General features: G+C 39.6%; 1 protein-coding gene across 1 annotated transcript; it reads right to left on the bottom strand.

The window, feature by feature from the left end:
* Positions 1-2,639: 2,639 nt before the first annotated feature.
* On the bottom strand, positions 2,640-13,533 carry angptl2b (angiopoietin-like 2b). The gene is made up of 5 exons (XM_062384888.1): positions 13,015-13,533; positions 7,412-8,299; positions 4,885-5,078; positions 3,792-4,062; positions 2,640-3,672 (listed from the first exon to the last, which is right to left on the bottom strand). Exons 2-5 carry the CDS (start codon positions 8,274-8,276, stop codon positions 3,473-3,475), a joined length of 1,530 nt encoding a protein of 509 aa, XP_062240872.1. The 5' UTR covers positions 8,277-8,299; positions 13,015-13,533; the 3' UTR covers positions 2,640-3,472.
* Positions 13,534-22,666: the final 9,133 nt, after the last annotated feature.

Genomic DNA, 22,666 nt, shown 5'->3' on the forward strand with positions numbered 1-22,666 from the left:
AATGCCTGGGACATCCATCTTGTTATCGATCTGACAAATAGAAAAAAATTCTGAAAATGCTAATTTGACTGGAAAGTTGTTTTTATTTAGTTATTCGATGTTATAAAAACTTGTTGAGATGTCCTGATTGAGAGATAAGACTTATACTCGATCGTTGGAGTGCGTGTATCGACGAGACCTCACCACCATGACTATCACCAATCACTACTGCCCAGACTCTGGCTCCAAATGATGTCATCAATGCAAGATAGCAGTGTTCGTATATTTATATATTATAGCAGATATTTATGGTTTAATTTCTGAATACTGGGAGGACATGGAGACATGTGGTCCATTTTTATATACAGTCTATGTTTACACAGTCCGTTCACTGTGATGGATGTGAAAAACTTTTACACATCCTGAACGTCTTTATAAACTGAATGACTATCACATGCGAGTTAAAGTTATCCAAGGGTCACATTGTTTTAAAATGTGAGGTAATTGTTTTAATCCTCTAATGTTTAGCCCAATCAATGAATCATTTGGCGGAGCTTTTAGTAATTAACAATCCTTAAATTACATGTGTAGTCCATTTGTGGATGACTACATTTGCTTAGACTGAAAGCTTGCAATGTGTGTGGTTAAAGGCTCCAATGAAAAAATTGTACCGGGGTTTCTGGTGGTTTGACTACATTTACTCAAAAGGTGGAGTGGAAATGATTCATGAGAGCGCAGGAAAGCTAAAAATGGTTCCATTCAAAGAATTCAAGGACATGGACTTTTGCAGATGTGAAACAACAATACACGCCAATTTGAAGGTTCAGGTTTGAAGGCTCAGGAAATGCGGTTCTCTTTGTGCTGAGTGAGCACTGTTTCAGCTCATGGTTTTCCATGTTGGTTGAGGAGTGGGGGCTACACAGGCCTCCCTTACTGAAGGTTTTCCATCGTGGTGAGTCCTCAGACGTACTCGGCGTCCAAAGAGTCTGTCGTCTCTGTTTATGGAGACGATGAAACACCGTCCTCTGCTTTACCGCGATTTGGTTAATTGACAAAGCAGACTGCAGCTGGTTTATTATGTAATTTCTTTAGAAAGTGTTGACCTGTCTAACCAGAGAGAAGACTTTGGTAAAAGGTGCACTTTACCGTCCCATCTATCTTTAATAAAAACACAGCCGACTAGAGTGACAGTCCCAGTGATGAATGTCTTCCTCTGTCCTATCCAAAGCCTCTGTCACAGGAAATAAGCTTTTTCTCTTTTGGACTTATGAGCCAGTTTTAACAGCCAATGTTTGTCATTTTAATGTAGGTGTTCTGGCTACTATCAAATAAGCATCTATCTTCACTTTGGCAGCACAGAATGCTAACATGCTATGTCAACTTTTATTTGGAGTGAGGGTATTTAAATGGAAAACGTAACATTTGCTCTGTTTATTATTGGTCTCTTCAGACGATCTCTTGTCAGTCTCAGGAATTCCCACTAAATTGATTTCCAATGATATTTAAAGTGTCTCAGCCTTCTTCGGCTCCAATCTAGTCATTGAATGACAGTAATGGAGCTTGGTTATTTCGGTTCGAATTCCTTCTTGTTTTATTTTCCAGCTCTCTTTGGAAATGTCATTGACACATAATGAAGTAAAGGTGATTTCTGCTGTCAGTGGAGGGGCCTGGTGGATGCATTACTTTTACAAGCCTGTCACATTTCATGTCTGTCATTCCTCTGTGCACTGGCTTTGTTTGCAAACACTGACAGTGGTGATAATGTTTGAGACATGCTTTTATTCAATCACATCTCATTTTGTACTCTGCTGTACATGTGTTAAATTGTACGTAGTTTTACATAATACTATTACTAAACATTATTTGTTGCTGAGCTTAAAAAATGCAGTTTATTGCAAATGAAAGCAACAATCAAGGTATTGCCCTGTAGGACATATTTAGAATCCAATTTGTTTAAAGCTATTGTCGCTGCATGATAGAAGCTGCTGTATTGGTCATGGCTTTCAGTTTTAAAGTAACAGTAATCTTTGATACACATATAAAAAAAGAAAGAATTGATGATATTAATTAATTATTTCACAAAATAATACAAATACAGTTAATTTAAGTATATTTTGGCCTCAGCTCCCCTACAACCCTCAAAAGTGAGGCAGTATACAAAATTAATGAATATTAATAATAATAATAATCTATACTGTACAATTAATTTTGAAATGTTTTAATGAGATTCTTTGCTGAAGATTATATTATTTCACTTAATCAAAGATGTTTTTAATATCATGGGTTTTTATACATTTTCTCCTTCCATGCTTGAATATATTCAGAGACATTAAATGTTGATGCAATGAATGATGACACTGTTTTTTCTTACAGAGATAACAGCCAAGAAGTTATGCATTAAATTAAACATTAGTTTGTGATCTTAACAATGATAAATATGTCAACACAGGAACATTTGAGATCTTGGTTTCACTCTCTTCTGAAAAGAAATGTGTCTCATAATATATGAATATTAATAACTACTGTCATTAAGTGACATTGGTCATTTAAGTTAAATGGAAGCCTTGAGAAACACAATGTAGTTATAAAGGTCTTATGCACAACCTTTCAAATGTTTCTCTTTCTCACTTTTTAGTAGTGGCTAAAACCAAGAGACCAAATTAAAACACAAGATGTACATATTTTATTCCAAATTATTAGTGACATAGCAGGTTTTAATACATTATATTACAAAAATCTTATGTACATACGCAATGTGTTGGATCTATTGACATCAATAAACCACTAGATTTATACAGTAAATACAGTGCTTGGTTTATACAAGCAAATGGCTGAATACCTGTTCAAGTCATTTGAAAACAAGTATTATAGTATATAATATAATATACTTCCTCAAATTTTTATAGAATAGATTTCGTTATTGGTAACTTCTGTTACTGTATTAACAATTTAGTCCTTGTTAGAAAAATGTTATTGATGAACCTGGCCTTTGCATTACACAGAAAATGATACTGTTCCTATAATTTGAATAATGTATTTCGAATGAAATTAAGTCACCGGATACATTTCCTGTGTCATCCTTATTTTCTTCCAAGTGCGAAAAAAGAAAACTTGACATACATACTATTTATACATATATATTTATTTAAGGATCCATATTAACTGAATTATTTTAATATGGTCTTTTCGTGTCAAATTAGGTTCACATGGTATTTCTCACTCAGGTCAAATGAACGGACTATTTTAAAACAACTCCTGTACAATGAGAACATCTTAACTGAGTTGTAGAGACACCTGAATAACAGTACACACATTTAATCAATTGTCCTGAGGGACCAGTATATCAGCCTGACAATTTGATTTTGTACTTTTCACGTTATTGTTCTTTGTACTCTGCTTAGACTGGTGCCACTCCATTAGACAAAAGAGACAGTATGCATGGATGTTAGATGTGAGCGTTTTCTTTACAGTACAGTGTCTTTTCCATAGATGCCTAGTGGAAGGTATTTGGGTTTGGACGGATCATCATGACCACTTTCTTTAGTGAGTAGGCCCCTCCTCTGAACTCAGCCCAGTAGACTCCGTCTTGGTAGCGGCTGCGGTAGTGTCCTCCCCTGTACCAAACTCCATTCAAATTTGAATGGGCACAAGAGTTGTACCACCATCCTCCCTTCTGGTAGTGTGCACAGTTGCCTAGAAAGATGAATAAATAAATAAACAGTCAAGAAACATGCCTTGTAAACATGTTAATAATTGGTTTATGACTGCCTAGATTTATCCAGTTTAACATTGAGTATCGTTCAGGTTTTTACCTGTATATGCATCATGGTCTCTGTCTAGTGTTGTGAACTGTTTGCCGTTATGCCAGGTAAGGGAGTCTCCAGCATTGCCATGATAACGGCCAACCCTTAGCTTGTAAAAGTCGGCTTCAGGCTCCACTCTGAAGCTGGCATACTCCGCAAACACCTTCCTGCCAGACCAGTCCTCCAGCGTGACCAGCAGTTTGTAGTTCGCCTGGTTAGTCAGCCAGTAGATGTTCTCCAAACCCAGCCAGTACTCGCCATCAATATTGCCAAAACCTTGCTGTAAAGTGCAGTGATAGAAACAAGTTTTTAACCGTTAGTTTGGATGTCTATAATTCAGGGTCTTCACTCAGAGATCTGGAGGTAATTATGAGTTAAGCTCTTCTATGGGTCTGTTTATTGTTAAGGAACATGATTATAAATGGACCCTCTGAGTCTGGTTTATAGCTTGTATCGTGTGTCCAGATTTACACTGTTATTTTGTTTATTGAAAACACAACAGGATGTGCGTAAGTGCGTATATTATGAAATCCCATGTTCTGGACTCTTCTCTTGCTTTGTTCTGGCTCTGGTCATACTGTTAATTGGTTTGTGGTATCCCCCACCCTGCACATGCTTTGAGTCATGGAAACACCCCTTCTGATGAGTTTACAAATTAAATTTCCAATCATGTGGTTAAACGTTTTTTTGCAAAAGTCATGGAAATGTCTCCATTTTTGCCCTCAGCTAAGATTTAATCAGGACCCTTGTTAACTGTTGGCCTGCAAACAATTATTTACCAATGAATTGCTTTTTTCCTGTGAGAGGGGGGTTTCCTTAGAAAAGATAGATGAAATAAATACCACAACCCTTTTTTTTTTCTTGTACAGGCTTAAAAAAAGACCAATAATCCTGCAATATTTATCAGTAGTTTTATAAAGACCAACAGACTTATGAGTCATAAGGTCAAGCAGTGACTGATGCAGGTATTATATCAGACACTTTGAAAGTTTAACAATTACCTAGACATTACATGTTTACATCTGGTTAGAGTCAAGACTACATGAGGCACCAGCTTCTCTCCAAACTATGAGTGCCTTGATTTGGTGTGAGGTTGTTGCACCTTGTATGTCTCCCAGTTCCTGAAGAAATTAACAGAGCCGTCCACTCTCTTCTGGATCACAGTCCAGCCACCTGGGTCATGTCTCTGGTCACACCACACCTGCATAAGCCGGTTGGCATTCTCTGGCTTTACCAGGCACATGCCGCTGGCAGTGTGGCCATCTTCCAGAGCCTGCGCACAATCCTTAAATGGACCTGAACACAGATGGCATTACATATATAGCAACCATTCAGAAACTGAGACAGAATCCACCTCCACAATAGTGTTTTGTGATACTTGTTAAAGAAGCCATGTTACCTCCTCCCCAACCTGCTGTCACCTCTGATTACAATACTAGTAAATCATCTCGCAGGTAACAGAATAACATATTTAAATGTAAAATGATTGTGCCCAAGAGGATGTGTCATGTGACTTCTAATGTCCAATAATTATGTGATCATACCTGTGGCAACTCAGAGCCCATCGCCTATTGTCAAATGAATTATCTTCTTGGGGCAATAGACAGTGTTTTGAGGCCTCTGGCGCAGGCTCCAGATATTCAGGCCAAGACTCAATCTCCTATTTTCTTTATACAGTTTACAGTCAGACTTGTTTCTTTATGTTTTTCATCTACATAAAACAAACAGCTATATACTTTTTGTTGCTGTTTTAGGTCAAGATGGCATTTTGGCTAAATCTATTAACATCAATCTACATATGAATGCAGATAAATTAAACTGTATTTTTACTTGCAGGCAACGGAAGTCTGGTAAAGCGTGATTGGCCCAATTTGAAATGGAAACCAGACGGCTTCTAGCCCCATAATCTTGTCCCACACCCATAGATTTTGTCTATAGAGATTACACCTGTGCTAAATGTTAGGCTAAAGATGGAGAAAAAAAAAAAAGGATAATAAATCATTATATTACATTATATTAAAAGTTATCAAAAGGAAATTGAGAAAAAGTCAGTGACACAATGAGTTGTTATACTCTGCCATAGGAAACCCCAATTTTCAGCAGACGCTTCATTTTAACTGTAGAATTGACTTTGGCTGCTCCACTCATAAGGGAAATGGCTGCCGGCTGTGCAGCCAAAATAAACACAGGCATGAGGGCAAAGGGAATCCTGACTACTGGATGATGAAATGGGAGAACAAATTTTAATCATCTGTGCTTTATAGACTGGGATTGTTATTTCTTCTTACTTACGCTATGGTTTTTGTGTTTTAATTTATACAAACTATGTCCCTACATCATTCTGCAGCATTAGAATTCATGCTTCCAATGTTTTAATGATTTCATGCAAAGTCAGTACCACTTTATTGGATTTCATTGTGCAAAACAGTTGCCTGTGGGCCATTATGATTTTATTCCAAAAAACACTAATGGGGCTACTGGCTACCCAGCTTCAATTGGCTGTGAAAGAGTTTAAGTTATAAAAATGTCACACGTGAATGGTTTACGAGCTCTAACAGATTACAGAGTTTATATACAATGTAAACAATCAAAAATCGAGAATAGGCATCTCACAGAATGTTAGAGGTGAGGGAGGTGTGGCATCAGGATTTTGCAAGACAAATGAGGTGTATGAAAGATGAAACAACACACATATGTCATGAGGTCCTGCTAAGCTGATAGAGCCAAAAGTGACTACCCAGTTGTCTCAATAACAAGATAGCTATTGGTTTAATGAATTCACTGCGAATAATCTGTCTCTTGGCCCACTTCATGGCATCCATTTACTCTCAGGAATGTCTCTGTTGAGCAGATACAAGCCAGAGCGCTGCCTGCTCTGTTCTGCCTGATAAAGTCTGATGATTTGGTGGAACATATGACTGATTCTTGCCTGGTGGAACAAATGACATCACCGACTGCCGGTATCTCTTTCTGTTCCTACATTCCCCCTCCCCCTTTTCATAGACTCCATCCCTCTTTCTCTGTATTCCTCTTCAGTTCTCTCCCTCCTGCATTGTCTGTTGTGCTCTGTTCGTGTTAAGGGTTTATGTTACTTTTGGGGTGTTGGTAGCTGCGCGAAGAAAATGATTTGCCTCCTTTGAAAAATTCTTTACAAATGCTACCGTTCACATGCAGCTTAGTGAAAATGCAAGCTGTAGCACAACATGTGAAGGGAAAACATTTCTGAAGATAGTAACAGGCTCTTTCGTGCAACAAATACCACAAAACACTCAAATTTAAAGCTTTATCATCCATTAACATGCGGATTCCGAGGCCTATGGACTTAGATCCAGCTATCCATTTAGGCACATGTATTTACCTTGCTAATGTGCTTTGTGTGAGTTGTATCATGGCAATTAGATAATATGCATCTCAAAAGGCAGTGGACAACAGAATTTCTGTTCTCCCTTTGGCCTTTTGTTGTGGGAATACGTGGGACTAATTTAAATTGGCTTTGAAGAATGACTGGTTGATTTTGTCTTGTTTAAGACAGACAATCCTTTGTTTGTGATTACTGTTTATGATGGCATCTGGTTGGGCTGGTAAGAATGCATAAAATAAAAAATTATAATCGACTTTGTTAGACTCACCAGAGGGTTTGTCAGTGGTGGAGGGGCTGTGTGTGCCAGCGGGCATTGTTGGAAGAGGCGGTGACTTTTGGTCACTCTGGATCTCGTTGCTGATTGGTTTGGTGATTCGTGGAAGGACAGGTGGCTGGTAAGGCTTGTTAACAGGCTGGGATGGTGGAGGGGGCTGAGGTCGTGGCTGTGGGATGGGCACATGACGAGGGGGAGGACGACTCTGGCAATGCTCCTCCAACAGGACAATCAGACCTGATTGGTTAGTGGCCAAAGAAGCTAAGTGCTGGTACTTGTGCTCAAGATCTTTGTATCGACTGGTGAGATGCTGCATCTCAGAAGTTTGGTTCAAGATCTTGTTCTCCATCTGGGCCAATTCCAGGGCATTGTCTCTCTTTCTGATGATCTCATGAAGCAGCTGCATGTACAGCTGAGTGACTCTAGAGTTCATGTTTCGGCTCTCCTTCCTCAGAAGCTTGACCTCATTGACAATACCCCCGTCCACCTCCACCAATTGTTGCAAGGTCTCAATCTGCCTCTTTTGTTTCTGTAGCTCCACATTTAGCAGCTCTAACTCCTGTTTGTTGACCCGGTTCTCCAGCATAGCCTCTGGCTCCTTGGAGTTGACACAGATGGCTCCAGTCACTTTTTGCTGCGGCACTATAAACGTGTAGGAGCATTTGTCCTGTTGCTGGTCAGCTGGAGCACGTTTGCTTCTCCCGGCATAGAGAAACTCTCTCTCAAAACCATCTTCACTGCTCTCAAATTCTTGGGTCCTGCCACGGTTGTTGTCGGATGGACTCCCCTGAGTCTGTTGAACACCACAGGCTAGTCCATAAATAAGGAGCCCCAGCAGGACCATTGAAGGGGTCTCCATGAGTGTGTCCAAATCACCCAAGCCTGACAAGAATGGGTAGGAAAATTGAGAACATGATTATATTGTAGGGAAAAACTTTTGTTGTTGGTAAGCAGGAGCTTGATCATTGAGTACCTACTCACTACCTGTTCTGCCTCTGATTTAAAGCTCTCAGGATTGGGTTGTATGAATTGTGACAGGGCATCTATGGAGTCTTTCACAGCTATGCTTACTGAGACTAGAAGAAGGCTGGCCATCAGGAGACACTGGTCCACTAGGAACCAATGTCCTGTCCATACACATCTCAGATTTAGCAAAGCTGGAGGTTATTACAGCTCCCAAAAATAAGAGCTACCAAAAAGGATTCGATCTGAGAGGAAATCTCTCGTCTTGCGGAGTGCCTCACTGGTTTCTGTTATTCACCATGACAGGGCCTTGATCCTGATTTGTTTAAATCAGCTTTCTTCTATCAGATCCATGTTGTACAAGCTGTTTGAAAGTGACTAATCGCCTCACTGGCCCTAAGAAAAATATTTATTTTGTCTAATGATGCGCTGATCTTTCACGCCAGACACATTGCTGTTAGGGAACTGTGTTTAGCTAAGCTTGCCGTACTGGCTCAGGTTCTCTTTGGGAGAATGCCACTGGCTCTCCGTGACACAAAGAAACACTCCCTTCTGCAGGCCTGGACATCTTTGCTTATGGAAAATTTGAAGCACCACCAGATGATTCTATTCATGGAGCTGTTTAAAATATTGATTGTGTTGCATCAGTCCTCAGTAAGGGAAATACGTTGCATGTAGACACTAATAGGGAATTAATCATAATTTTTCTTCTTTGAACATGCCTGGTTCTGATCCAATTGTCGGACTAAAAGCTTACTTTAACAATCAAGAATGCTGAGAAAAAGATCTTACATAACATTACCATTACCTGTGTCTGTGTTCACTTCTGATCAAATCTTAGATTTATTCATGTTTAGATTTCCATCGCTCTAAATGTTCTTTTCTGCCTAATTGGACCTTGTGGCACAACCCATAATTTTCCTCAAGAGCTAGTGAGAGTGAGGTGGTTTGTTATGAATTCATAGACAATTTAAGAGAAAAATAAGTGCAGGCATTATTTAATGATAATGTGGTGTTATTAGTTAGCGGAGGGTATGCCACTCATTGCTGAGGAGAATGTAACTCCTGTGTGAGGATAACACAGCATTGAACTCCCGGGAAACCTTGTTTGAAAGCTGCTGTATATTGGATTACAGTTGACTACTGTTTAACACTTCCCCAGAGTCAGTGGGGGGCCTGTCTAATCAGAAAGCGATATAGTGTGGTCTATACTGGCTTGATTCTTGAAGAGCTGCGTAAGGATTTCCAATCTTAAGAGGGCTTCTCATACATTTGTTAAAGTTTATCTCTATGTTAAAGATAAACTTCCAATGATGTCCTGAAAGAAAATTGGGAAGAGAGTTGAAATGTTTTTGTCTTGTTAATTCCGGGCATGTTGCCAGCACATTAGGTTGAAGACACGGAGAGGAGAAATGCAGTACTTTCCAAGCACATGAACCTGGCACATTCAACCCCTTTCGGCTTCATCTGAATAAAATGTGTAAACACGTTTTCTTACTGGAAACAAATTTGTATACTACTATTATGCAACCTTTTGGCCTTTTTTAATATAATTGGTTAGTAGGCCCAAACAAAATCACCACACGCTGCACAAGAATGTTGAGTCTGATTCTTGTCTCTATTTTCTTAACAAAGTACCCAAGTCATTTGCTGGAATATGAATAAAATATCCTTCAGAGTATAGTTTCCATTTCAGATTCACCATGAGTCTGTCTTCTGTCAGCACAGTAAGATCTTTTAATATTAATCCTGCTAAAAATCAACTCTGCAAAAGCCCATTGATGGATCTACTGTATAATGTTGAATAGTTTTCACACCATTCAACTAGATAGGTACTATCATCACTGAATTCATCTTAATGAAATCACTAATAATATCTGGCATGTAAGCTCATACCAAGATAATCAAGCCGGTCATAGCCTGTCCCTTGTAATGTGCTGATGACTGTATTTAGCTAGCGGCTCCTGTGGTTTCTGCCCCTGGAACATGAGCTCTGTCTCTGCCCCCGCTGCTGAGGAGTCCCATGTTGGACGTTGTTAGCCTGGAATCTCCTGCTCTAGGCTTCACTACACTTCAAAGCGGAGGGGAAAATGTTTGCAGCTTGTGATGAAATGTGTTTGTGTGCACTCGCATGCGGTATGTGTGCGTCTGTCAAAGAGTTTTGTGGTTAATGTGTGTGTTTAAACAACAACACTCATTGGTCTCAGTCTCCCAGGGACCGGAGAGAGTCCCATCTGCCCCAACAGATACAGCCTGTTATTAACCCATCCACAGTCTGCCAGAGGGAACAACAGAAAGCCTCCTCCTCCGTCTTCGCTAGTAACAGCCCCCATACCCCAACAGCTCATCATTGTCCGAACATCAGTTCCCTTTAACAAGCTGCTATTGACTGGCCAATAGCTTTAATGATTAACTGGTGTTTAAATGTTGTATATGATACCAGTCAAAACCGGTCAATTTTTCTATCCTTTTTTGGTAGAAAGGTAACCACTGAACTGCTCAAGATAAAATATAAAAAGATAGTTTTGATAACTGTTCCTAAAGATGAGTGAATTTAACAGCTAACATCCCTTGAGCATGATAAGAAGGAAAACAGATGGAGCTTCACATGATGAAGAGCAGCACAGTCTCTTCTTAAACCTCATTGAACTGGTCTGGGATGAAAGCAAAGCAAACAAATTCATGAGAATTTTCAGAAGCAAAGAGATTTTTGTTCAATATTAGTTTTCAATTGTAGAAAGAAAGTTGTATGTACAGCTTTTGAATAAGACACAATTTCATTAAATGAAGTACACCAGATAAATACCTTAATTATTTTATTATTATAATTATTTTTATCTGGAATTGTGAATGTGTGCAGTGACTTATCTCAGCAACACGTAAGTTGAATCGAAAGGACCTAAAGGCGGAAGGGCCATTCTCATTTTAATTTGATTGGCAGCTCCCAATGGATAATTTCCTAAAGCCTGCTTCACACCAAAATGTTTTGGTATTACTGTTTTCAGGTGGTAAGTCTGTGTTTACACGACTCCTCTTAGCGGATTTCACTCAATGTGAAATCAAGTGTGATAGGCAGGTCAGTGTGTCTCCGACCAGCTCCAGCCCTTTTGGTCATGCTCAGCACATATTAATTAGAAGGTGGGCAGCCTTGCTCAGACTGGCTCATGTCTCGCTCCCCAGCCCCTCTCATTTCAGCATGAGCAGGGCATTCCTCAAATTCTTTGTCACCTCATTAGTGTGAGCTACCATACACTCATGTAGAGTCAGTGGTTGTGGCAGACGGCGAGAGCTACACCCCTCAGACACCGGACCATTACTCTCTCCCACCTTTAAGTACCTATAAGACATACTGTATCTACTGACCCAATTCATAACCCAATGTCCTACTTTCTATGTGAATGCTTCATAATCACATCATCATCAACTACAGCAGGAGATCACAACAGGACTAAAAAGCACCTAATTTGTCAGTAGCCAAACAGAAGTGGGCACTTTGCTTGGCGGCTTTGTGCTGCATGTTTAAATTAGTGCCAACTCCACTGAGAACATGCAATCTCCTGCTTGACACCCAATATGTGTGGGTTCCGAGTCAAATTCAATTTGCTCATGGTAATCAGCCTTATTTCCTTACCTAGAGGGTGACCTTATTCTTTCCTCAAGCATGTAATCCTTGTAAGCCTCCAATATGATATTTGGAACATAATTAATCTCAAGTACCTGCTCAGTGTTTGTTTTGATTCTCCATTCCGAAGGAGAGGTAAAGTTTTTGTTGGAATTTAGGTTTGGTCCTGTCTCTCTTACCTTACCTCCGTTGTGATCTGAGTCAGACAGGGAAGTAGGGGGTCTCACAAAATCGTTTCGATAAGTTCCAGCATGCTACCTCAAAGACGCTTTATCCAAACACTAGCCTGGCAACAGAAACAAAGACGGGATTCATTTCCCGGCTCCCCTGTCCTCTTGAGCCCAGGGGAACATCCTGAAGCTGCACACTCCTTGACATAGTAAACTTATCTTTTGTTCTTTTTTTTAGAAGCAAGTGGCATCTTTTGATATCATGAATCTTTATACCATATCCTCTTTTAGATGCCTGTTTCACTGCCCTTGTGCCTTGTTTTACACTTTTAGGTTCCTGGGTTTTGACAGTGTTTTATCAGTAATGAACAAGCCTCTCTGCAGCCTGCCCTTCAGCATCCCTATGTTCTGTAGTAAACTCTCTTTAACAGAGTCCATCCGTCATCAGACTGATTAGTCATCAGAGAGTAGAATTACTTGTTGGCACCAAACAGTGAGTCAGACAAGAGAAGCTGCATAACAACCGCTGAATTCAGGATTAAAAGAAAAATAATGCAGGCTGCAGCAGTTTGAGACAGAGCAGTTACAGTCTGGCTTCCATCAGATAAAATAAATTACCTCATAATTGCTTTTCCATCATGTTAAAAATGCCAATTGGCTTGCTGAGTCTTTGCTCACCAACAACTCTGGTCTCACCAAGAAGGGTCATCATTTTCACTTAGTTAATTTATTACAATGGTGGACAATTGATCGATGCAGTGAATTGATGTGACGTGCAGTGTCTCTAACAAACTAAACCAATATAATAGATAAATATAATTAAAATGTTCTACAGTACTTACGAGATAACAGTTGAATATTGATGAAGCTCCCTCAGTTTCCTTGTCCTCCTGCCTGAGATGATTGAAGCTTCCCCTGGTTGAGAGTCATCCCAAGTGTAAAAGCTGCACGCCTGTGTCCTTTTCTCAAAGTTGTCTGTGCTCTTCGGTCTAGTTACTCACTCTTTGTCGCCTGAGTTCATTCCACTAGAGAGGAGGTAGCTTACCTTAGAAGACTATTATTAAAAGACCGTCATCAGCCCAACAGAAGCTTAACTTGCTGGCAACTCTTCAGTAAATATTGAGTAGATTGTTTCAAAATCCACTTGAAAAAGTTGCACCACTTTCAAGAGACAACTGGTAACTTCAGTAGGATGGTGGAGGTAGTTCCCTGATAAATGGTGTGAGTCCGGGGCAGGCTGTGTTCTGCCTGTGGCCCGTTAGGAGAAGACTGTCACTTTTCTCTGGGTTGAATCCATCACTTCTGCCTCACAGCTCTAAGAGGCTGTCTCTCTCAACTGCACCTCTCTCTCTCTCTCCCTCTCCCCCTCCTTGGTGCTTTTAAATGATGAGAAATCCTCTAGCAGTGTTTCAGTAGGCAGACAAATTGAGCTCAGAGCCTCCCCCCTCTCCCTTAAAATGAACACATTCTTGTTTAAAGCAACCGCCTTCTTTCTCCACCCCTCCTCCCCATGGCACAAAAGAGATCCACAAGCATGCACAAGACGCACACACACGCACGCACTTCTCAAATTTCCTCCCCCTGCCCCCTGGCCACCGGTTCACCACCACCAGCACTATTTCTGGCCTGGGACTGCATGGTTCTTCTGGTGGGGGACAGCAGTGATGTTACACTGATCAGATCCTAATTGGGCATGAATGAACACTTGCCATGAGAGACGGAAAGACGCTGACAGATAGGAAGCAGATCCAGGTGTTTGACTTAGACCGGGTTTGGATGAGTGACTGCCGACCCTGCTTTGTACAACCTGGAGGTGAAATGTCAGAAACAGGCAGGGTCTCTGTATAGTGCAGCACACTTGAACTAAATGTTGCTGGGGGATAATCACATAATAACTTCAAAACCAGAGCTGTATGAACTTGTGTCCATGTTCGTGTGGGTGGACAATAGGATATGAAGTGTGTCCTGCAGGGCGGACCATCCTGCCAATGATCTATAAATGTCTCATACAAAGACTTGGCTTTTGGTTACTGTTGCTATGGCTGATGTCTCTTGTTATGTTGTTGTTTTCCTCTTTTTGATGCGCTTTCTTTTGTCCAGCCAGTATTGTTATGACTGGATTTTCTCTTTCTGCTACGATCATTTAAGAGTTAAAGGGAAAGTTAAGAGAAACTTCAGAATTTAATTTTTCTAAACGCACAATTACGGAAGGGTTGACACATTTCCAGCAGCTTTTAGATAATAATTGACACCTCCCTCACCAGATGGGCAGCTGTTGATACTTTCATTGGGATTATAGCCTCTAGCAAATATTAACTAGGTATCATTCCTGTACCTTACAGTAGTCATCCTATCAAGTGCAAGTTAATCATTCACTATCAGCTAATTGAACATTTACCTCTGTGTTTTATTGTAGCTTTGTGTTTCATAAAGTTTGTTTGTGTTTTTATGGCCATGGAGTTTGTTTTACTATGCACAGGATGTGTGATTCTACTATCTTGAGTATTAAAATGAAATATGTTACAGATGTTGCCCAGCTTTTATGTGTGTCAACTATAAACTCTTAAAGTGTTGTGATGTGCATTAAATAGAAAAGCGTAAAAAAAGTACAATGAGGAAAAGTTGCAAATGCCAAAGTGCAGGCTAGATTTCTTGTTTTCCACTATGTTTGCAATCATTCCGGTGATCCAACTGATTTTATACTCTACAATCTTTGTTTTCAATTATATTGTTTAAAATATCTATATGCAATTACGTTTGAGCCTATATATAAACTTTTGCCTCACTGCATCAGTCAAATCCAGACTCTTTTGCAGTGTGCATGTGTTGTCATGTGTTTTTTATCAGGGAATCCTCTCGTCATACTTTGGGGAAATGTTCCCATGCACTATTAACCAAGTGTAGTTAGACTGGAAAGCTATTTACAATAGGTAGCATTAACCTTTCTAAAGTGAGTTGCTGTAATATCCCTGGGGCCTGATTTAATAGTAAGTGAAAGAAAATGTTGTAAATGGCAAAGTGCTGAAGTTGCATTCAGCTACAGTGAAAGGTTTACTGTATTTTAAAATATTGAATTATATACAATGCTGAACCACACCATCACCATAGACATTGTAAAATGTTGTATACACATAGAGGATCACGTTTGGGTATGTTTTCTTTAGTTCAGATCATGTGTTGATCAGTATTTAAAGGCAGTCAGAGTTGGGTTTCTTTTTTTTTCCACAAATTTCAATGAATGGAACGTCTAAATAATTCCACTAATGACACACCAAGAATGTCCACCTGGCTTCATGAGACAAAGTTTCTGGCTGAAGTTGTTGGACCAGGACGATGTGGACAAATTCATTTCATAACATCTGAGTTTAAGACAGAAGGAGCAGTAACACATATGACAGATGAATCCCTTAAAGAGTTTTCTGATCAACGAAAATCTTACTTACTAAATGTAAGCTCTCCTGCGACAAGTGAATATTACCAGTCTAGTTGAATGTGTTTTACTGGACTAGTAATGTTCAATTGTTTCCTCCTCCTTTTCCCCCCTAAATGACTACTGCAGCTGACTTTGTGGTGAAGTGATGAACTTGCTTTGTGGCCAGGGAAGCTGAGCTGCTTCTCAATCTTGAGTGTTTTGAGTGACTTGCTGGGTGTCATCCAAAGCCACGGTGTGGGCGCAGTGATTAGTTCTCTTTCCATCTCTAATCCTCAGCAGGTTGAGGAACATCCGATCATAATGTCAGGGGGAAAATCTGACGACCTCGTGGAAATCGATGCATTTTAAAGCTTTACCACATTGCAGAGTTTGTGGAAAGTGGCTCCGTGTTGGAAATGTTTTACAGGAGTTTCTGGGTTTAGGATTGAAGGAGCATGTTTAGAGAATATAGCGGTAGTTTGTGAATTACAAAATAATGTCAGTAACAGCTGCTAAATGAATTATTCCTCATATCTGTGAGAACAAGCTCTCACAGATATGAGGAAGTAAATGGGGAGTAGTGACCCTGCAGCTCTTTGTGTGTCAAACACAGCTTTTTCAGATCAGCACAGCTTTTTAAAATTACTCTTCAGGTGTTTCATATCTAAAAATACGAAAAACAAAAGCTGTGTAGCCTGTAACCCATGATTGGTCCACATGTTGATTCTGTTCATTATGACAACCGGGGTTGGAAAAAGCACTGCAGTGTCCCAAAAAACAAATGTAACAGTTTACAGAGAAATTAGGAGTGCTTTAGAATGACAAATACACTTCATAGATGTTTTTCCATTTGCTAATATTTCAGCAAGAAAGTGCCTCCTATTAAAGCTGAATGGAAAACCATGATGATTTGTATCACTTTCAAGGCAAATGTATGTATTACGTCATCTGACAAACAATATAATAAGTACTAAACCTGACACTTGGAGATGGATTTCTAAGGTGAACATCTTTAAGTGGATTGGCTACTGTCATAAATTTCAACTTCGCAGAGACTTGAATGTATAGTGATTACACATACAGGTTTAACCTAAGTAGTGACAGTAACTTTATTAGTGAAAATGCACAATGTAAGCACAATGTAGAGTAAAATAATTGTTTTGCAAAATTTTGACAAAGGGGGATTTTAGAAAACAGAAATCACAATGCTTTTCTCCTGCATGGCTGATTTTCCTACAAAATGTCACATTTAGGTGTAAATTCCCAAACCAAGGCGTAAGTAATCATTGAACCCTGTGATCTGCTTGGTTGGAAATCCAGCCTTATATTTATAGAGGTGTCCGTCTTCAAAAGCCTCACGATTTGAGTTGATTACAATTAAGCAGTCAACGATTAGACAATGCAGACAAATATGACATTTCGCCGCATCGCAATGCATCTAAGAATCGAGAACCTTCCCCACCTCTATAAATTCATCTTCTCAGATTTTATTAATTTGTAGACCAGAGAGACAAACACGAGCTCAATACATTACCACAGTTTAATAAGGTGCAGTTTTCCCGAGGTAAAATGCATATACCACTGTGTAAGACTAAACTAGCTTGAAAAGAGAGGCAAAAATTGTGTATACTTGTATCCTATACTTGTATATGGTTGGTTTTCAGATGGAATTTTTGCAACTGCATGTTTGGTTGTTTGTCAGAAGGATAATCCAAAAGATACAGAACGGATTTCCACAAACCTTGGTGAAGACATGGGAAATTGGCCAAGAAAAAGACCATTAAATTGTGTCACGAAACTGGACCAAAGGGTGAATCCAGGAATTTCTTTTATCATTGTGAGATGGGGCTATTTTTTCCAATTTCCCTTTACAAATCTGGCATATTTAGAGGACTGTATGAGTGTGTGCAGTATGGTCGGGCTTGGGGACTGTTGGCCCTTGGTGAAGGTATCCTCTCTGAGTGTCCTTTTTTTTGGTTCACTCAATCACTGACTTTAAATGCTCTATGTTTAGCCGTCCAGTTTCAAGTGATTTAGAGCCATAAATAAACCAATAATCGACCCAGGTAACAGACATGAATGAACTTCGTTACTTCCAACCTTGACATTGACCTACTGTGTACATGTTAGCTGTACAATTAATGTCAAACAAGCTAGTTCCCATTTGTCCTTGGCATAACATCAACCATCAATGCTACTGAAATTTGTTTTTACATTATGTGTTCCACTATATTTAAGTGAATCCATGTAGTGTGTTTTCATGAACGGAATCACATGTGACAAGGTCTGGCTGTCAGTGTGATGAACCTAATATGAGTGGCTTACTGTGTGAGGCCACCATAGTGACCTTTGTTTAAACACGGTCATATACAAGACCAGCGTGTCTCCCTGTCTGCCAGCCATGATGGATGGTTCTCTGGTGACCTATTGACCCCGTCACCCCTGGCCCACGGTTGCTCACTAGTTGTTATCCATGTTTGATTGACACTCTTATTACAACTGTGAATTCACTTTTCTAAAATTGTTGTTGTAATTGACCTCTGTCGCTCTGTGTGGCCCCTGTCTGAAAAGGCATTTACCGTAAAAGATGTATCATATAGAAATATTAATATTTTCCTCTGTGATGTAGTGTGGAAAGAGTCTGCTTAATTATTCCATGGCCTTGCTGCGTAGGACTCCCAGTGTTTGGTGGGTAGACGTACAAGGAGCGTTCTGTTGGGAGGAAAATTTAGTTTTATGATCTGAGTGGAAAGAATGGGACTGGCTCAGGATTTTGTCAAGCTCACCCTGACTGTTGCAGAAACCACCAAATGAGACCAGTAAAAATGGAACGTGTGAGAATTCAGAGGACCAGGATTTCTTTCAGCCTTCATTAATGTGATGTTGAAAGCATGGGCAACCTGTGTGGCCTTGTCTGACTTTCAAACAGTGATTGAACACAAAATCGACAACAAACTGGAACTGCAGCATTTGTTTAGACTCAAACTATTTGAGTTGATTCATGCAGACTCTTTCTTACAAGCATTAATCCCTAAACCAGCTCATCATCTTCAAAGTTACAATACCTATTAGGCATGAGTGCTCAACATTTACCGTATGGTTTCCAGACATGTTTTACACGAGTGCCGTCTTTACATCATTTGGAAAGAATCCAAAGTGACACGCTCGATAGACTTTTTAAACAGGTGTTTGGGATCCATGGAAGCGGCATAGCAACAAATAAAGGCCTGTGTCTGGAAGATCACCAGAATGGTGTGTGTGTGTGTGTGTGTGTGGTGATAGACAATGGCAGTTATTCTATATGTGTATTACGTATGAGTAGATTTCAGGGAGGCAACATGATGACCTGTCAAAGCCTCAGGAGGAAAGAGTCGTAATCTGAGATTTGGTGGTAAACACAGAGCTCTGTCACCAGGGGAAACTGTCAGTAGTAGAGTTCAGGTTTCAGAGAGCTCGGCTCTCAGTGACGTTGTTGACTCTCTGTGTGGATTAGGTCAGCTGCAGCGTATTTTACCTACTTTTTTTGGACCAATGACCATTGCTTGTGCAAATGCAAAACTGTTCCTAAAAATCTGTCCTGTTTTAGAAAGTCAAGCATTGTACGAGACTGTACTCTCTGGTCTGCAACTCTGCTGGCAAGCACACAAGGGCCTGCTTAGCAAAGAGAGGGTTTACAGACAGAGTCACACTATGAGAAATTCCTGAATCTTGGATCTCAGTTTATATATTTATTAGACAGTTTTGTTTTATAGCAGGAGTGATCACTCTTTAAATGTCATCTATTTGGCTGTCTCAGAACTTATTGGACATTTACAAGGCAACAATATAATTGTGTAACAGGCCAGCCTCCAAGCCAGGTGTGACTGTAAATGCTGGGATTGTAGCCTGTTTCTGTTTGCTTTCTGCCTCTGGACTATGAAGAACAAGGTGTATTCTGTGGCTGGGTATTTAGGTTCAGGTCTGGTTGCTTTAATCACCAATGTCCTGGGTAAAGAACAGCCTGGGGAATGATTGGAACGGCACCCTGGCTCAAGGTAAACCATAGCTCATTTCCCAGCTGTTTATGGAGTTAGTGTGGCAGCAGGCTGATGGCTCAGCCCAACTTTAAACACTGTTACTATACAGCTGCGCTATAGTGCCTGACACTGAACTAGTGTAAGTAGCATCAGAAAAGCAGTATCTGGATTAAATCATGGTTCAAGGTGTTTATGGGAACATTTCATTTCTTTATAGAACATGTTGGTTCTTTATCTTGGTCCATGGCCTACTAGAGAAATTATGTGTGATAATTTCCTGTTTGAGGAAACTCAAATGAAGTACAGCAGTGCTAAAATAATACCTCCAATAACAATATCCTGAAAAGTGTTTGGTATGTTTTATTTTAAGTTATTTGTGCATTTGTATTTTGTTACCTTTTCATTCTACATATTGTTTTTGCTTGATAAGCTTTGCTTTATTAAAAATAATTGTTTACGTGTGCATTAACATGTGTAACCTGTGCATAAATCCAAGTCGAGTACATAAATATATTACTGCAGGAAATAGGGAAAGTCAAATCCATATTTATTACACTGCTTAGAGCAAATTTGGGACAAGCAGTCAGAATCTGTTCTGCAACCAAACCCCACAAGGCCTCATACTCATAATACAGATGTGCATGATATGTGGATCAGGCAGTCCAGCACACTACTGTTGTTTGTTTTGTGGCCAACCACTAAATTAAACGTCTTCGCGGCCTCTTCTCCATGCCGCATCCCTGATGTTGAAGGCTGTGTGTATATCCTCTTATTTCAACTTGGCAACATTTGTTAGTTGGAAAAATATGAATCAAAACTTGCCTTGTTCTCCGTTATCAATCTCTGAATTGTATTTGCGTTTTCATTTAATCAATTGGTTCCAAAGTGAAAGTCATTGACATCAAAGTCCAAGTTACTACTCGTTCCAGTTTATTGACCAAATTCAGTGTGGCCTTCTCAACCCCTGTGTTTAAACAAAGCATGTGTGTTTGTTTGACCCCTATATTATTAGTAAGCCTGCTGTGAATATGCTTCTCCATATTGGGTAGAAAGTCAATATACTGCTAATGAGCTCCAAAATAATTGAAATCAACAGTTACATCATTTCTTTTTGTAATTTCTCACCAAGCCTGAGAAGCATTGAGATGAATAAAATGTGTTTAGTGAGGTGTTGGACCATGACAGGCCTCCAGAACAGCTGTTCTGATCCTTAAATAAAAAGGCCTTCAGAGAATTTACCATCATTGTAAGTCTTTTCCTCCTCAGAGACCAGGTCTAATGTGCATTTGTTGGGCCTTGACAACTCGTGAAATCAGAAATTCCCGTGTTGACAACTGGATAATTGACCTTGGAACATGGGCAAAAGGCTAAATACCAGTGGTAAATGTGGGCAAATTCCATGATACCAACTTAATATAATGTTATGATACTGTTTGTGCAAGAAAAACTATACATCACATGTTAGAAAGACATGTTTGTAAATTAAAACATTGAAAGCAAAAGTGTAACTTACATTTCCATTATTGTATCGTACATTTAAGTGACATAACAGCATGTGTGGTGATGGCTATAACAAACAGTGGACTTCATGCCTGCCATCCATCATTAACACCAGGTTGGATTGTGTGAAAGAGCAGCCAAAAGCATTTATTCTAATCTTACTTCTTGGTTTTTGTACAAGTTAAACAAATGAAATACAAGGTGCTAGTTTTGTACCCAGGCGGTTACCCACTGTTTTTACTAAGTTAACTGGCCTCCGGTTTTAGCTTCCTAGTTACCAGACAGACATTGGACATCTATTTTCTTCTCTAACTACTTACCAGAATGTATTTAAGTGTATTTCCTTACTTTAGACCTGTATGTGTAATGAAAAACATCATCCTTGTTAAATTTGCTTTAAGGGAAGGTTTTTTGCTGATTCGTTTGGAAATCACAGACTTTCCACATGTACAGTAAGTGTAACCTGACAGTTGGCCCGGACTGCAGTTAAGGTCTTACTTGAACTCAGCAGTTAACATGAGACCCTGAATATTTCTGTTTCTATGACTTCAGTAATAAGCATAATATTTCTGTGCAGATACAGTGCCAAACTCACTGAAAGTCTGCAACAAGTTAGAAAAGGTTTGTTCACGTCCTCTCCTTGTAAAAATGGCTTTTTCTGATATAATGGATATATATACTGATCTGTATACTGCATTTGCAACAGTTATACATAGACATATAACTTGACTTGTTGGCCTTTGTGTTCAGTTTACATTAGAGAGTCGTAATAGATGGAAATGGACCACACAGTTAGCAAAGCTATACTGTGAAGTCGCTGACTGTTTGTCTTGGATAGTTCTAAATCAAATAAGCAGTTAAAGTTGTTTGAGGACTTTGCCGCTACATTTCATTGAACGGTAGCTTCTCAAAATAAGGCTGCTTCAGGGAGTATTAACACAACCCTCAAATCACTTCTGTCAAACGACTTTTATCCATTTCCACAATTATCCAAAGAATTCAGTCATTAATCTTGGGACATCAAGCAGAGGAGAGTCTGCTTTTGAATTATTCTCTACTACTTATATTCTTCTCTCTGTAGCTTTACCTTTTTATGAGGTATTTTCCACAATTCATCCCAGCAGGAAGTAAATGGAGATTAGATTTTCCGTTTAGTGTCCCTGTAGTGGCTTTTGTTAGACAACAGCATACAAATCATTTGTTATGGTTTCCTCTGTGAAAACAGTAGTTAATCAGTTGCCGGAAGGCTTCAGCTCCCTCAATGTCAAAAACAGGAGGGGATCATTCTGCTTTGAAGGAAGACTTACTTGCTCCATTTGTCTCCATGTTTTGATTGCTTCTCCATGTGTGAAGAGGAAGACGTACCCTCAACACAGGGAGCTTTCCATGCAGGGTAACAAGACCACATAACACACCAGTCTCATCTATTACAACTCTGCTGGCAGGAGGATGCTATGGTAACATGAAAGCCTAAAGTTGAATGAACTTTTTAAAGATCTGCACCACACACAGGTCACTGTAGTTCAGGCCAACTCTACCCAAAATCTAACCTTAGGGATCTTCTGC

Source organism: Platichthys flesus, chromosome 3 (genome assembly GCF_949316205.1).
Source record: "Platichthys flesus chromosome 3, fPlaFle2.1, whole genome shotgun sequence".
Taxonomy (NCBI): Eukaryota; Metazoa; Chordata; class Actinopteri; order Pleuronectiformes; family Pleuronectidae; genus Platichthys; species Platichthys flesus.